Source organism: Camellia sinensis, chromosome 13 (genome assembly GCF_055761805.1).
Source record: "Camellia sinensis isolate YWXY chromosome 13, ASM5576180v1, whole genome shotgun sequence".
Lineage (NCBI taxonomy): Eukaryota > Viridiplantae > Streptophyta > Magnoliopsida > Ericales > Theaceae > Camellia > Camellia sinensis.
The window spans coordinates 136595538-136610461 of NC_138973.1; the positions used below are offsets into that span (position 1 = coordinate 136595538).

General features: G+C 34.7%; 1 protein-coding gene across 1 annotated transcript; it reads right to left on the reverse strand.

Moving 5' to 3' along the window:
* Positions 1 to 2165: 2165 nt before the first annotated feature.
* On the reverse strand, positions 2166 to 9045 carry LOC114284427 (codeine O-demethylase). Its single transcript, XM_028227320.2, has 4 exons — positions 8666 to 9045; positions 7634 to 7881; positions 3707 to 4034; positions 2166 to 2507 (listed from the first exon to the last, which is right to left on the reverse strand). The coding sequence occupies exons 1-4, from the start codon at positions 8945 to 8947 to the stop codon at positions 2271 to 2273; spliced, it is 1095 nt and encodes a 364-aa protein (XP_028083121.2). The 5' UTR covers positions 8948 to 9045; the 3' UTR covers positions 2166 to 2270.
* Positions 9046 to 14924: the final 5879 nt, after the last annotated feature.

The following is a 14924-nucleotide window of genomic DNA, read 5'->3' on the forward strand; positions in this document are numbered from 1 at the left end:
AATAATGAGCTAAATCAACATTTCCTTCATATTTATAACATAGATTAACTTAACACACTAATTAGGGATTAAGCTAGTTAATTGAGCTTAAGACTTAACCAAACAATACTTAACTTAATTGAATTTTAATTAAACTATTCATTAAACTCTAAAAATTATGTCAATCACAATAGACTAATTGATTTTGGTTTCTGACTCCATTAAGGCCTTCAATTTCAGATTATTATAGGAATCACAACAGATATTCCTATGGCTAATAGATATGAATCCAAAAATCATATTAATCACATAATTAGCATTCAAATTCACGCTAAATGCATAAGAACATTCAAAACTAAAGGATTAAAGCATAATAAGTGATGGGGTTGTCACAATGTATGTCGCCTTTGTTGAAGCCAAGATGAGTTCATATTGAAGATTAAACATAGATGTTGGTGCCCACTTTCTATGTATTGCCTGTTATGATTAGTCAGATGCAAGATCTCATTTGGCGCCTGAAAAACGAGCAAATAGAGAATTCGAGTTAAGTGCTAGATAGTGACTCACGTGCTTAAGAGCAACTAGACTAAGATTTGTACGGTGTATCAAGTATGACATCACTCTTTGGAAGAGTTACTCCACCGTAGCATGTATTCATGCTACATGTGCTTGGCGACTGAGTAATGACGTGAGAGAATGAAACCCTACTTCCTCACCATGTGAGTCTTACATGTCATTATTGATATGACTCACTTTTGTACCCTTTTGTGACTTTTGACTATGTCATAAGATAAGGAGTTGATATTCTGTTACTTTGGTATCTTGCCTACAATCATGTATGATTCAATCTTAAGGGTCATCACTGAGAAAGCGGTCAATCCTAAACTAAATGGCATGAGGGCGAAGAGAAGATCATCTAGTTTTACACCTCTATTGTATATTCACCACCGGCAACTCACATCGTTTTGTATGAGAGGCGGATTGAGTGTGAATATATTACAATATTTGAGAGGGTCAAACATACTCTTTTGAGGAATTAGAGATGTTTTTAGACCGATGTAATTGGATGAGCCTAGGGTATATGAGACACTATTTTTATCTTTGAGTTGATGTCTCTATACTGGCTCTTTTGAGTTTCTAGTGTAGAGCTCCCATATGTAGGTATTCTTAGCAGTCGCATGGTCCATTGGCTAGTATGGTCGTGTTTGATGGATAGATTGAGATATAGAAAGCATGGTGTCATACCACCGCATGTTCGAGTGGGAGATGTTAGAAATTGGGTCGGGTTTAGAACCCGTATCCGATTAGGTTGCCCATGGTGGCATGACCCAAGACCTATAAGGAAATACCCAATCAGAGTGGACTTGGATTAACTTATCCTGAGAATAAATGTAAATGACCCACTATCTCATCTCTTTAGGACATAGAATTATGGGTGGTTATAACTCCCATATAATATACGTATTATATGGTGAGAGTTAATTGAACTGTATCTGATGAGTCTCTAGAAACACAGAACCATGCATTTGTACTGTGAAGAGTGTGGGTAGTTCTCTAATAGTTCTACTCTACTGTTAGGAAGTATTCAAAGACATCAATCGAGGCATGTATTTCTCCCACATGATCTATGGATTTAGTTTGAGCATAAAAGGTATGTTCGAATCCGTTTATTTCTGCTATTCATTATTTCTTACTTTTCCTACAATATACTTATTTTATAATTTAAATAAAGATAAACGAGCCGAGTTTGACGAGTCAAGCTTATTTGAGCTCAAACTCGGCTTGTTTACTGAACGAGCCTAAAAGTCAAACTTGAGCTCGTTTATTTACTTAACAAACCAAGCCGAGACGAGTCCTTAACGACCTGAGCTCGTGAACATTTGGTTCGTTTGCGGTGTGTTGCACCTTTTGTGCATGCCACATATATGAGAGGGGAATAGGATCTCTACAATACTTTCTTGCAATAATCAAGATTATTACAAAAGTGATTGTGTTTTGAGTCAACTTATTTAGTTAAATCATAATTGATTGTATTTTGAGCTTAAATCAGCTACTTATACTAATATTGCAAAAAGGAAAATTGCACAAAATCATTTTCCCATGAGTGGATTGTATCCAATTGCGATTAGTTAGTTTCTATGCAGCAGAATAACTATTATTTAAGTGATATGTATGAACAACTTCCATTGACATTCTATACCATCATTAACATTAAGAAGAGAACGAGCATTGTCTAACATAGTCTGAAAGCTCAAGTCTTATTCACCATCATTAATCTTATCTACTGGAAATTAGACTTTGACTGTCTCAATTGCTACCTCTCCCTTCTGAAAGCATTCAAAGTTGACAGCAGCATAGTTTTTAACATTTCTGTATAACCTGGGCCTTTTCTCATCTATCAACCCTTCCTCTGGTCCAATCTCCTTCTCTGGCTCTGGCTCATTTGACACTGCCACAGATATCCTCAGCTTTTCTGGGTTTGTCACTGCCCGGTGCACTGGGCTCTTGATTATTCCATTAGTCATTATCTGCAACCATTGACATAAAAACTAAAATTTGAGAATTTAAATGTAGACTTCTTTCTTTAAAGACTAGGCTGCTTGGGCATATAAGGGTAGACATAGTCTTTATTTTTGCAAATTATCTCATTATCAAGGTAGAACTACCGTGCAGTGGTAGACCTAGAAAATTTTGGTACCGGGTCAGTCTAAAATATCTTAGACTAAGGCCAAAATATCATTTTGTATCATAAATATCCAAAATATATCTACATATATATAGGGCCTAAGAGAAATTTTTAATTGTTTAGGGGGCCAGGTAAAGTTTCTTAGACTTTTAAGGGGCCAAAGTGCTATTTTGTATCAAGCTATCCAAAATACTATTGGACCTAAGTGGAATTCTTAGAAGTTTGGAGGGCCAAGTAAAATTTCTTAAGACTTGGAGGGAAAAAAAATACTATTAGGGGTCTAAGAAGAATTTTCAAAATTTTGGGTGCTTATGGCCCTCCACCCCTCTGTCTCCACCATTGGCCACCATGGCATGTGCACCCATGCATGTGGTGTCCCCACCAATAAGACTGGATAAAAGAGCTACATAGGACAAATCCTATCTTCCACTAAATAGACTTGGGAGAATTAGATCAGCTGCACCCGTCCAATGGCTATAACTCCTATTGGTCTGGGAAGCACCATGTCAACATGTTAAATTGGTGCTCCAAGACTCCTGAATTTTACATTACTCTTGCTCAAAACAACACATATAGGCCATGTTTGATTAGCAGGTGAGGGTATTAACAATATAATCTTCATGGGATTAGTGTAGGATTAATTATTCAGTTGGATTAATGAAATAAATAATCTCCTCTTATTCATGTTTGTTTTGTGATAGGTATGGAAATATACAATCTCAATTATATGTTTATTTTGCATTATTAGTTGTAGGATTAACAAATCGGCAAATTTTGTCAGATAGAATGTCTTTCAAAATTCAATTTGGATAACAAAAATTTCAATAAAACACTGGAATGTGAGTCACATAAATTAATAATCTCAATCATATAGTATAATCTTACTAATCAAACAGGTTTTAGGCCTTATTACTCATGACTTTTCCTTGTCAACTTTCCCCTCACAATAATAAATTTTACTTAGAAAAACACATACAGAGTCAGATAAACAGATCAAAGCAATCTAGTGAACAAATCATGAGTAGAAGAGAAGCTTTGTACCTGCATTTGATCCCCAACATTGACAACAAGGGCATGTGGAACAATGGGGACTCTGAACCACTGATCATCTTTGAGAACATGAAGACCTTCCACTTCCTTGTCTTGCAACAGCACCGTCACTCCTGACTTGTCTGAGTGAGGTTTCAGGCCAAGAACTTGTTCTGGCCTCGGACATGGTGGGTAGAAGTTAAACCTTGCAATCAATTGTGCTCTCTGTCCAAATTGGTTCAAAAAGCTGTCTTCTTCCAAGTTCAGTGACTTAGCAATGGCCTTGAAGAGAATATCTAGAACACACTTTACCTTCAACGAATACTCATGTGTGATCTCTCTGCAACACCAACATGCCAATGTATCACATATGCATATTAATGTCAGTTCCTTATTGTCAACTTGTTATTAGGTTTGAAAAAAAAAAACTACATAGCAAAGGAGTAGCAGCCGGAAAAGTAACTAGAAAATGAAGTGTTAAAATTCAAGTATTATTGATTGATTGGTTTCTGATTGATGTGTATATTACAAATTACAAATGGTGGTTTATATAGATGTAGGTGTAGTGGATGGTGGTGGTAGGTGAGTGTAGTAGGTGAAGTGGGGTGTGTAGTGGAGTAGTGGATGATATATTTTAACAGCCCCCCGCAAACTCAAGGAGGATAGAAACTAACCAACTTGAGTTTGAAGAGAGGAACAAAACAAGAAAATACATAAAAATAAAAAAGAAAATACATATAAAAAAAAATAGGGGACACTGTATGGTCGTGTCAGACCGTCGGTGAAGACTCTGAAAGGTGGTGCCATAACGTGGTAGAGGACACTGGATGATGTGCCATAACGGTGTAGAGGACACTGAAGGGGGTGTCATAACGGTGTAGAGGACACTGTATGGTGGTGTCATAACGTTGTAGAGGACACTGTAGGCTAACCGGAATCAATGTCGGGACAGTTTATAGGGTCATGTCGGACCGTAGGAGAGGTTGCATCCTCAAAAGGTGTGCCCAATTTTGTCAAAAGGCGTGCCATCAAAAGGCGTGCCCACTTTATCAAAAGATGTGCCATGAAAAGGCGTGCCAGTTTGTCGGCTGGTGGGAAGAGGCGCGCGAGGCGCGTGGCTGCCTCGGCTATAAGACGGAGGCTGAGGCTGAGGCAGAAGCTGAGACAGAAAAACTGAGAGAAACCTCTGAAAAATTCTTCGTTTGGCTGAGAAAGATACTCTGTTGCCCAGAAAAATGGCTTCATTGTCTTCCCGCGGGCTGCTCACCCTCTTTCCCGACCTCAACGAGTCAACGAGAGAGAGAACTGGTGCGGTGGCACTGGAAACTCAACCAAGCGCCCCGGAGTTTACTCCGTTGAACTTTCCGATGCGGTCTGTGGAGCAAAGAATGGCAGTGCTGTCGGATGTGGAGGCCAATCAGTATACTTTGAAGGCATGTGTGGAAAGCATGACGGCGGTCACAAATTTGTCGAACCGGCTGCAGAGTAGAACAAATGAGGTGCAGCATGTAAACTCCCAGCTGGCTCTGCTCCAACGCATGTATAAGGATGCGCGAGCAGAGATAAGCGTGCTAAGGGCAGAAAACAAGGAGCTGAAGCGGAAGGCCACCGTGATGTTCCGATTTGGAGGGCCACCATATGCTGCAGTGGAGGAGCAAGGAGTAGTGATCATGCCCAGTGGAGTGGGAAACACGGAGGTAACACCGGCAAGGGCCGTCCAGGACGGAGGTAAGAAGAAGAGACTGGCGGCAGAGTAGAGAAGAAAAATCCCACTGTGGGTGTGGTTGTTCTGTTTGTTTGGTTTTTTTTTTTTTGTTTTTTTTTTTGATGTAAAATGGTGAATGGGGGAGCCCCGTCATGAATAAAATAAGTTGGTGTGCAGTTCGTCTTCTTCCTCCTTTTTTTTTTTTTTTTTTTTTTTGTTGTTGAATAATAACAATAATAGTAATATATATAAAAGGGATGAGAAAAAAAAATAAATAAATAAAGAAATAAAAGAAGAAAAGTAAAATGGGTTCTGAATGTGGTCCGAAAAATAATAATAATAATAATAATAATAAAAGGAAAAGAATGGTGAGTGGGGAACAGGAGTGGGTTATGGGGTGGAGAATCGCAGCTGGGTGTGTAGATTTTATATGTTTAAAGAAAAGAACAGGGTGAGGTGTGTAGTCCATCAAGTGCCCAATTTTTTTAAAGAAAAAAATCGCAGCTGGGTGTGTAGATTTTATATGTTTAAGTGCCCAATTTATTATTATTATTATTATTATTATTATTATTATTATTTTTTTTTTTTTTTTTTTTTTTTTTAGGAGAGGGAACATGTCCATGTGAGGAATATATTATAATAAAAAATATATATATATATATATATATAGGCAGTGGAGAAGATGGGTTTTAAAAAAAAGAAAAGGAGGTGGTGGAAATAAAAAATAAAAGAAAGGATCGAAATCAATCGAAGAGAGAGAGATTGGAATGAACTTCTCAGAGCATGACATAGACTTGTTCGGAGACGATGAAGACAACGACGACGACGATCAACAAGAACAACATCAAGTCAGGGACGAGGCCAATAACAACGAAGAGGAAGAACAACACCGATCTTCTTCAGCTTCGTCCTCATCTTCTGCGGCGTCTTCTTCCTCTGCTTCATCGTCGAATCGGAGTGGCGGAGGAGAGAGCAGCAGCGGCACCGGAAGTGGAAGCGGTAGCGGAAGCGGAAGTGGAAGCGCGAGCTGGGAAGAAGAAGAAGAAGTACGTGAAGCAAGTGACTGGTCTGCACAACGACACCGAGCTGCATTTGGCGGCGCAGCGGGGCGATCTTGCGGCGGTGAAGCAGATCCCAGCGCCTGAAGCAGCTATCATATTGGCACCAAATCCACTGTGGGTTGTTAAGACCAGACTCCAAACACAGGGAATGAGACCAGGTGTGGTTCCTTACAAAGGCATTTTTTCTGCGTTAAGAAGGATTTCACACGAGGAAGGAATACGGGGGTTGTATAGCTTCAACTGGAGGTGGTTGAAGCTAACATCAAATTGGTGTGAGAGGTCTTGCGAGTTGATGGAGGTCTCAAATGGTTGAGATCCGGCGGACGGTCAAGGCAAGGTTGCCGCCCGCCGGAAGGCGGAGAACACCGAGAACACCAAGATCTTTAACCTTGCTCTGATACCATGTTAAAATTCAAGTATTATTGATTGATTGGTTTCTGATTGATGTGTATATTACAAATTACAAATGGTGGTTTATATAGATGTAGGTGTAGTGGATGGTGGTGGTAGGTGAGTGTAGTAGGTGAAGTGGGGTGTGTAGTGGAGTAGTGGATGATATATTTTAACATGAAGTGTATGGTCAGGAACAAAGATAAGGGCAGACCATCGCCACCGAATTTTACAAAATTGGTCTATTACTTCTCTAGTTTTTGAATATTTTTACAATTATATTAAATCGTCTGTAAGTTTTGAAACCTTTTGACTCTTTGTATTACGAGTATTTCTACAATATAGATGGTATGACTCCCTCCCTACTATTTCACATATTATGTAATTAATGACATCAATTCTATTGATTTAATTTGTAAATGTCATTGCTAATTGTTTATTTGTATAAATTATATCAACTAATAAAATACCTTAGAATGACATTATAAGAAATTATACCTTAGGATCCTAATTATGTGGCTCAAAAATTGTATGAAATAATTGAGATAAATATTAAGAAATCACTAATATTGAACCATTGATTTTGTATGCTAATTTTTTTCATGACGCTTATGTAAGAAAGAATGTAATGAAACAATTGTGATTTTTTAAAAGATAACATATTTTTTTTCTTCCATACTGACCTTGGTCCCTATTAAACAAATTTTTGCCAAGTGTCACGCCTCAAATGAATCTAGTTCATACATTTTATTTTGTAAGTACTTTTACCGACGATTAAATTACCTAAAATCAGCTGGAGATTCTGGCCAAAGATTGAGTCTTCTTTGATCTTCAGGGAGTACTTTAAGAGCGAGGCGATCTGACCAATCGAGAACTTGTTTGTGTGAGACTATTAAGTCACCCCCATGCCCTTCGCCATCTTTTTCCGCTCGAGAGTACTTCTTTTTCTCTTCCACTGGAAGTGAAAAGAATTGTTTTGCAACATCCCGTACCTTGTCAAGGAATGAATCTGGAATACCATGCCCTATTGCCTAAAACTCACAAGCCAGTTTCAGTCATGACATGACAACAGTTATGCACTTCCTTTAATTATTATATCAACAGAATTATACAGTAAAAATTGTAATCCAGTGCACCAAGTTCCAATTAAAGCGGGTTTTGGGTAACAAGATGTACCGGCCTTACTCTCATTTTGCGTACATCTTGTCATCCCAGCAAAAACAGCAATAAATAAACTAAATGCCCACAACATTTTTTCACTTATTTGATACAGATTTGTTGAAATCAAACCCGGTTAATCTTATGGTTAAGATAATCAAGGGGAGTCAACATATGTATTATATAATAATTTTCACTTGGTGTAATTTATTGTCCCGTATTTCAATTGTATCAATTTGGTCACCTTTTGTGTATAAAAGCGAAGTGATCCTTCACACTATTTATATACAAATTTCATAATGGGTATGACAAATTTAGATGAAATTGGTGGTATAATCATTCAAACACAAATTGGATAAGTTTTATAGTCCAAATTGACATATCATAAACCCAAATAAAAACCAATTGTATATTTTGGTGATGAACAATGCATTTAAACCTAATTTTGGTTTTAGTATGGAGGTGTTTTTGAACTGTCAGACATTAATTTACCACAATGCTTTCGAAACATACACACTGAGAAGAAGTACCAAGAGATAACAACACCACTGAATACTAGTATAAAAATGGACAAGAAAGCCAAGAGAAAATCAGGAAATCAAATGAATAGAAAGAAGAATAGCTTTTTTCTCAGAAGAGAAATGGTAAAAAATAAACCTGAAAGCAACCCCAAGAGCTGAGAGTTGATCTGAGTTTGTGGAGTTGTTGGGGGGAGGAGAGAAGAGCGATGTCAATAACTGGAATGGGAATCAATGGAAGAGGAGAAGAAGATGAATGTAAACTCCCAAAAATGCTTTCTTTGACTATGTAGCGAGGGGGAGGCTCATCCCCATCAATGGACATTTCATGGGCTGTTTTGTGAAGCGATAGCGCCTCCTCCTCCTCTCTATCAGCTTCAACAAAACTCTCTGCCATCACAACAACAAGAGAGCAATTCATTAATGCATACAATTACATTATATTGAGCATACAGAGTAAGGTGTTCGGTTGGGATGATTTATTATTACCAATTTTATATTTATGAGTATTTATAATATAAAATGTATAATGGGATGATATTTTAAACGACAATGTTACGTAACTCAAATTTTGTGGTTCAAATGTGATTTAAATAGTCAAAACGACGTCATTTTGAGTACAGAACAACATAAAAATGGCCGAAATGATGTCGTTTTGGCCATTTGAGCCACTTTTGAGCCACAAAATTTGAGCTACGAGACATTTTCCTATTTTAAATTTATAAAAATTATTTTTTTGATTTTCTATTTCATTAATATTTCACTATCTTTAATGAAATGATCTTTAATTTTTTTTTTATATTTTAAATAATAGTATTAATTTTATCAAGTCGATTTTATTAATACAAGAGTTACGTATCTTCTTTTCTTTTTTTTTTAATTTCACAAATTAAATGATATGTATACGTCTTTGTGATTAATGTTAGAGCACTTAAAATTTCACTCATAAATTTATTCACAATGGTATGACAAGGGTTGAGTCTTAATTGATTGATTTTTAAATAATTAACTCACATGTAACCCTCAACGTCATTAAAGTACAAATTTGATAATTATGTTTTAGAGGTCTTAATCATTTTTTATTTTTTATTTATTTGATTATATTTTTTATTTTTAATTGATTTTATACAGAGATCTACTCAATAGTTCAAATTTTTTTTTTAAATTATAAAACTATTTGCTCAATTTCTTTATTTTTCTGGTGAAATACTTATTTAGCAACACTTATATAATGAATTATGTTCAATTAATAATGTATCAACATTAATTTAATGATTTTTTATATATATACGTTGTCTCCTTCTTAGATAAAATTTCTTGTTCCGCCTCTAGATTTGATAATGGCTTTTATAAGCTGTGTGCTACAAACACGTTAAAATAATAATAATAATAATAATAATAATAATAATAAAAGAAGTATATAAATATTAAATGTGTTTGTCCCACATTTATGCATTTTACTGTTGTTTCTCTTCAATTAATCAAAAAATTGCTCAGATTGTAAATCAATGGTGCATATTGTTGTTGTGAACCCATAATATAATAAATTTAATTTAGGCTTTGATTAAAAATTCTGATTTTTTTTTACTTAATTGAATATGAAATAGATCACGATGCCATTAGGAGGAGGACAAGCTGTTATGGCTATTTGCAAAGAAAAGATTTGATTGTGGAAAGAAATGCAAAAATATGAAGTCATCCACTGGCAGCAGTAGTTCTTGTTGTAGTCGGATTCCTTGCAAAAAGACAACATTATTTGTCCTACGCCTATCGATCCCATCATATGATTCCCACCCGTAACTATGTCTGAGTAAAAACAGGATATGAGACCCAACAAACATTTTTTTTTTTTTTTTTTTTTACAGGAAGATTCTGTCTATCTTTCCGTAGGTCCAAGACAGCGCTCCTTACAGAGATTATCAGGTGTCCTGTTAGCCGTTCCGAGCGAGAAAATTATAACCTGGGAACTTTGCCCGACATCCCAAGACAAACTCCGCTTGAGTCAAGACTCGCACAGCGGAAAAGTATTAAACCCACTCTAAGTACTAATTAGACATCTTGAGCTCCAACCTCCTAAACAACTATGTTTCGTTAAAAAGATTGGCCAAAAAGAGAGAGAAATTGAACATATGACTTTAAAACTTAAATCTCAAACCTTAACCACAATGTCACCCACACTTGAGTTACCGACAAACATTTTAACCCCCACCTTTTACAACAATTAAGAATAAGGAAGAAACAGACGGACAAGACTCTCAAATTACTAAGTACAAAAGGTTATTGATTGGTTATGAGGCGTCTATTGCAAGTGAGGTTTATTATTTTGTATTAAGTAATTAAAAAAATAATAAAAGATATAATGTGTTGTGATTGATAAAAAATATTAAGAATTAAATAATTTTTCACTAATCATGTTAGAGACTATTAATTTGGTGACTTTAAACCTACCACTAATGAGGTAGAAAAGTAACAAAAAAAAAAAAAAAAAGACACAACACATACTGTGGCAGTGGGTCACACCCACTGCCACTGCCACATCATTAGTGGTAGCTCTAATTAGAGCTTCCACTCATTTTCCATTTTTCACAAAGTAGAGGGCATCCCGCGCACAAAAACCAAACTCATTGGAGAAAAACAAGGGCTGCGTTTGGTAGGATTTTCTAAATATAATTTGAAAATATGAGTTGTATTTTGAGTTTGTGAGTTTTAGAATTTTGATTTGAGTGTAGAGAATTTATTTGGTGAATGAGTTTTAAAAAGAGTTTTGAAAAGAGTTTTTGAATTGAGGATGTGATATAATTTTTGATACAAAAACTTACAACTCATAACCAAACACACAACTCAAAATTCTATTCAAAACTCATAAAAAAAAAATTTTAATTGAAAATATTTTTTATTTAAAATATAAAAATAAAAAGTGTAAAAAAAAACATGAACACTATTCCGATCAACCGGCCAGACGTTCAGAGGGACATCCGGGTACACAAATTTTCAAAAGTGGGTATGAAAATAATTTTTGAAAACTATAAACAAACGATGTACTCGAACTAAAAAGTAAAATCATGATTCAAAAGTTATACCAAACACAACCCTGGGTGGTCTTTCTTGAGCAAGATCACTTGCTTGCTTCAGGTGAAAATGTGAAATTTTCAATTTTATGTTAGATAATGAGAAATAAAGAGTGGCAATGTGTAATGTGACGTGTTTAGTAACTGGTGAGGATTATCAAATAATTTTTCATGGATAAGATGCTTCCATGTGGGGGTGAGTATAGTTTGAATTAGTCTGGATTGAGGAAAAATTAGGACTAATTCGTTATTTAAGATTATTGAAAAATTGGAACCAATCCAATCCTTTAGATCGTGGAACCAATCCGAATCAATTCGTTTAAACACAGATTGGATCGGTCTAGGATCAAGAATTCACATAATTAAATAACAAAAAAATATATATATAGAATATTTTATTTTCATAAAAATATAAACATAGCATCAAACAAAAGTAACAAACAAAAGTAATAAAACTGGATACACATTACATGAAGTAGAGATTTTCTCTATATTAAAACTAAACATAGTATCAAATAAAAACAATAAAAAAACTAGTTTTCGACAAACAAAAGTAACAAAACTCCATGAATAGAAGCAACAAAAAACAAAAGCAAAGCAGCAATATAGCAAAAGCATAGAATAAGGGTTTAGCTTTGATATGATATAAGTAATGATATTATGTGGGAGGGTCTATAGTATAAATATAGACTATTTGTTTACGGTCCAAATCGGTTCCAATCCAGAACTATGGGGTTCAATCCAAAACCGATCCGTGGCCTACGGATTTTTAAATTTTCAATCCGAAACAGAACCATGGATTCAAAAAACTAATCTAAACCTATCGAATCGGACTAGACCGGATCGGATTATAGATTTTACGGATTTCGAAGAAGAATAACCAGCTTAGTTGTAGTTCGGTTGAGTATCAATCAGGCGGTTGCAGAATTCGGTCAGGGGAAGGTCGTGGCAAGGTAGCTCGGTCGGGCATGAATAACCGAGCAAATGTTTTGCCATCTTACTTGACTTGGAGTAAGAAGGTTGTTCGAATGATAAGCGTTATCCTTTAGGAATGGGATTCTTAGGAGGACTTTATCAAAGAGAAATCGAGTCTTAATAAGATTGTATCATATGAAATCTATAAAATCTCATTACAGAACCTGTTTCTAGGTATCGCAATTCTTACTCTCGAATACACTGAGTTTTTTGTCTATTGTCTACTTGCTAACTTAAGCATAGGAGGAGTTTCTGCCACACACCTGCCGGCTAGCTTACGTTTTTGTTTTTAAGTGATAAGAAAATGACGTTTGAATAAATGAAAGCTTGATCAACAGAATTATAAGAGACATATACAGAAGATAAGAATGAAAAGAGATGTGAAGTTGTTCAAAAATTAGTAGAGCAACTTTATTGAAATATTTAGATGGATTGAAAGAGTTTTTTTTTTTTTGACTCATTTTGTAGTATGGATATAAACTGATCCTTGGGTCTGAAATAATAATTGATCCTTATGAAATGGTTTTCGTTTTTTAAATGGGTTTTGATTTTAGAAATGATTTTTTATTTTCAATTTAATTTCTAATATGATTTTGATTTATTAAATGAGTTTAATAGATCCTCATGTTGATTTCTGTCATGGTTCCTTATGATTTTGAAAAACTTTCGAAATTGGTGTTGATTTTCTATGAAAAGAGAGAGAATGAGAAAAAGAGAGAAAGTGGCGAAGATGGTTATAAATAGTCTATAATAAATCAAATCAACTGTTCAAATATATTCTTTTAAATCTAAGAACTAAAAGTGAGGTACTTATGAGATGCATGCTTTTTAGGATAAACATTTTTTTTATTGGACATTTTTAGAATAATTTTTGAATGAGTATATGTATGTGTGTTTTGTGAGTTGCAATTTGCCAATTAGTCATTAAACACCTTTCTCACTAGGGATGTAATAATTGTCCTGTCCGGTCCGACCCATCCAGGCTCAGGCTCGAGTCGGCCCAAGCAGACCCTGCAGGCTTCCTTCTTTTTAGCGGATCGGGTCGGGTCGGGCCATGTGCCAAAAAAATAGTGTCCAGATCCAAGCCCAAGCCCAAGCCCACTCATAATAAGGCCTAGGGCTTGGGCCTACTCGGGCTTTTTTTTATTAGTAGAAATAAATAAATAAATAAATTATACTAGAGTATTTTAGTTAACATTAATGAGATGTTTTGTTTGGTTATATATCATGGTAATATTTAAATTTAATTATGTATGACTTATATTTTTTTAATTATGAACTTATAACTAAAAAAGTATGCAATTATATAATTTTTTTCTTTCGAAATGAATAATTTTATATATATGAAAATGAAAAATTCAATATTATAATATTAAATTATTTATATAACATTTATTGAATGAATAATTTTTATTTCAAAATGAAATAAAATAATACAAAAAATGATATTATTAAATAAAATAGGTGTAGATTATTGATGAAAAAATTGTGATTTTTTAAAAGATAACATTTTTTTTTCCTTCCATATTGACCTTGGTCCCTATTAAATTATTTATATAACGTTTATTGAATGAATAATTTTTATTTCAAAATGAAATAAAAATATTACAAAAATTGATATTATTAAATAAAATAGGTGTAAATTATTGATGATGATAAAGTAATTGCATCACTATAGGTCAAGTGCATCTCAACTAGGTTAGCACCTACTAGCCTACCAATCATTTGCATTATACTCCACCTCAATAATCTTAAAAAAAAAAAAAACAAAAAAAAAAAACAAAGTAAAATGAAATGAAATAGTAAAAAATAAATTGTTGATCAATCATCGGAGGATACAGACATTTTAGTCACGTTGCCCAAGGATATGTCATCCAAATCATTTTGAATTCGCTCATTTTCATTATAATTTTGTCTTCTTGTAAGCGCATGCATATGATCTCTGGATATTATCAGTACCTCAACCATTTGGGGTGAAAGCTTGCTCTGGTAATCGCTCAGCACTCGTCTACCTGCACTAATAGTTGTTTCCGAAGCAACTGTAGAAATATGAATGATTAGTATATCACTAGCCATTTGTGAAACCACAGGTCACATAGTTTCATTTTGTTTCCACCATTTCAAAATGTCAAAATCATCGGAATCATCCACTGATGGGCTTTTCAAATAACGTTGTAGTTCAAAACTAATTACACTTGTATGTTGAGATATTCATTTATTTTTTATTACTGAAAAAACACTCAATCTCCCGCCTCAAGATGAGACTGCTAGTGTAGTGTGTGTAGATGTATTTACAGACGCAATTGCCTTGTATTTTTCAAATAATCTGTTGCATGTTTACATAATAAGGGCAAA

What these genes read in the sequence shown, in the direction of transcription:
- LOC114284427 (XM_028227320.2), bottom strand. Translation starts at nt 8,947, where the DNA reads ATGAATTGCTCTCTTGTTGTTGTGATGGCAGAGAGTTTTGTTGAAGCT. An exon ending in GCTCTTGGGGTTGCTTTCAG is followed by an intron (nt 7,882 to 8,665) that starts GTTTATTTTTTA and finishes TGTGAGTTTTAG; the next exon opens with GCAATAGGGCATGGTATTCC. An exon ending in GAATCTCCAGCTGATTTTAG is followed by an intron (nt 4,035 to 7,633) that starts GTAATTTAATCG and finishes TTGGTGTTGCAG; the next exon opens with AGAGATCACACATGAGTATT.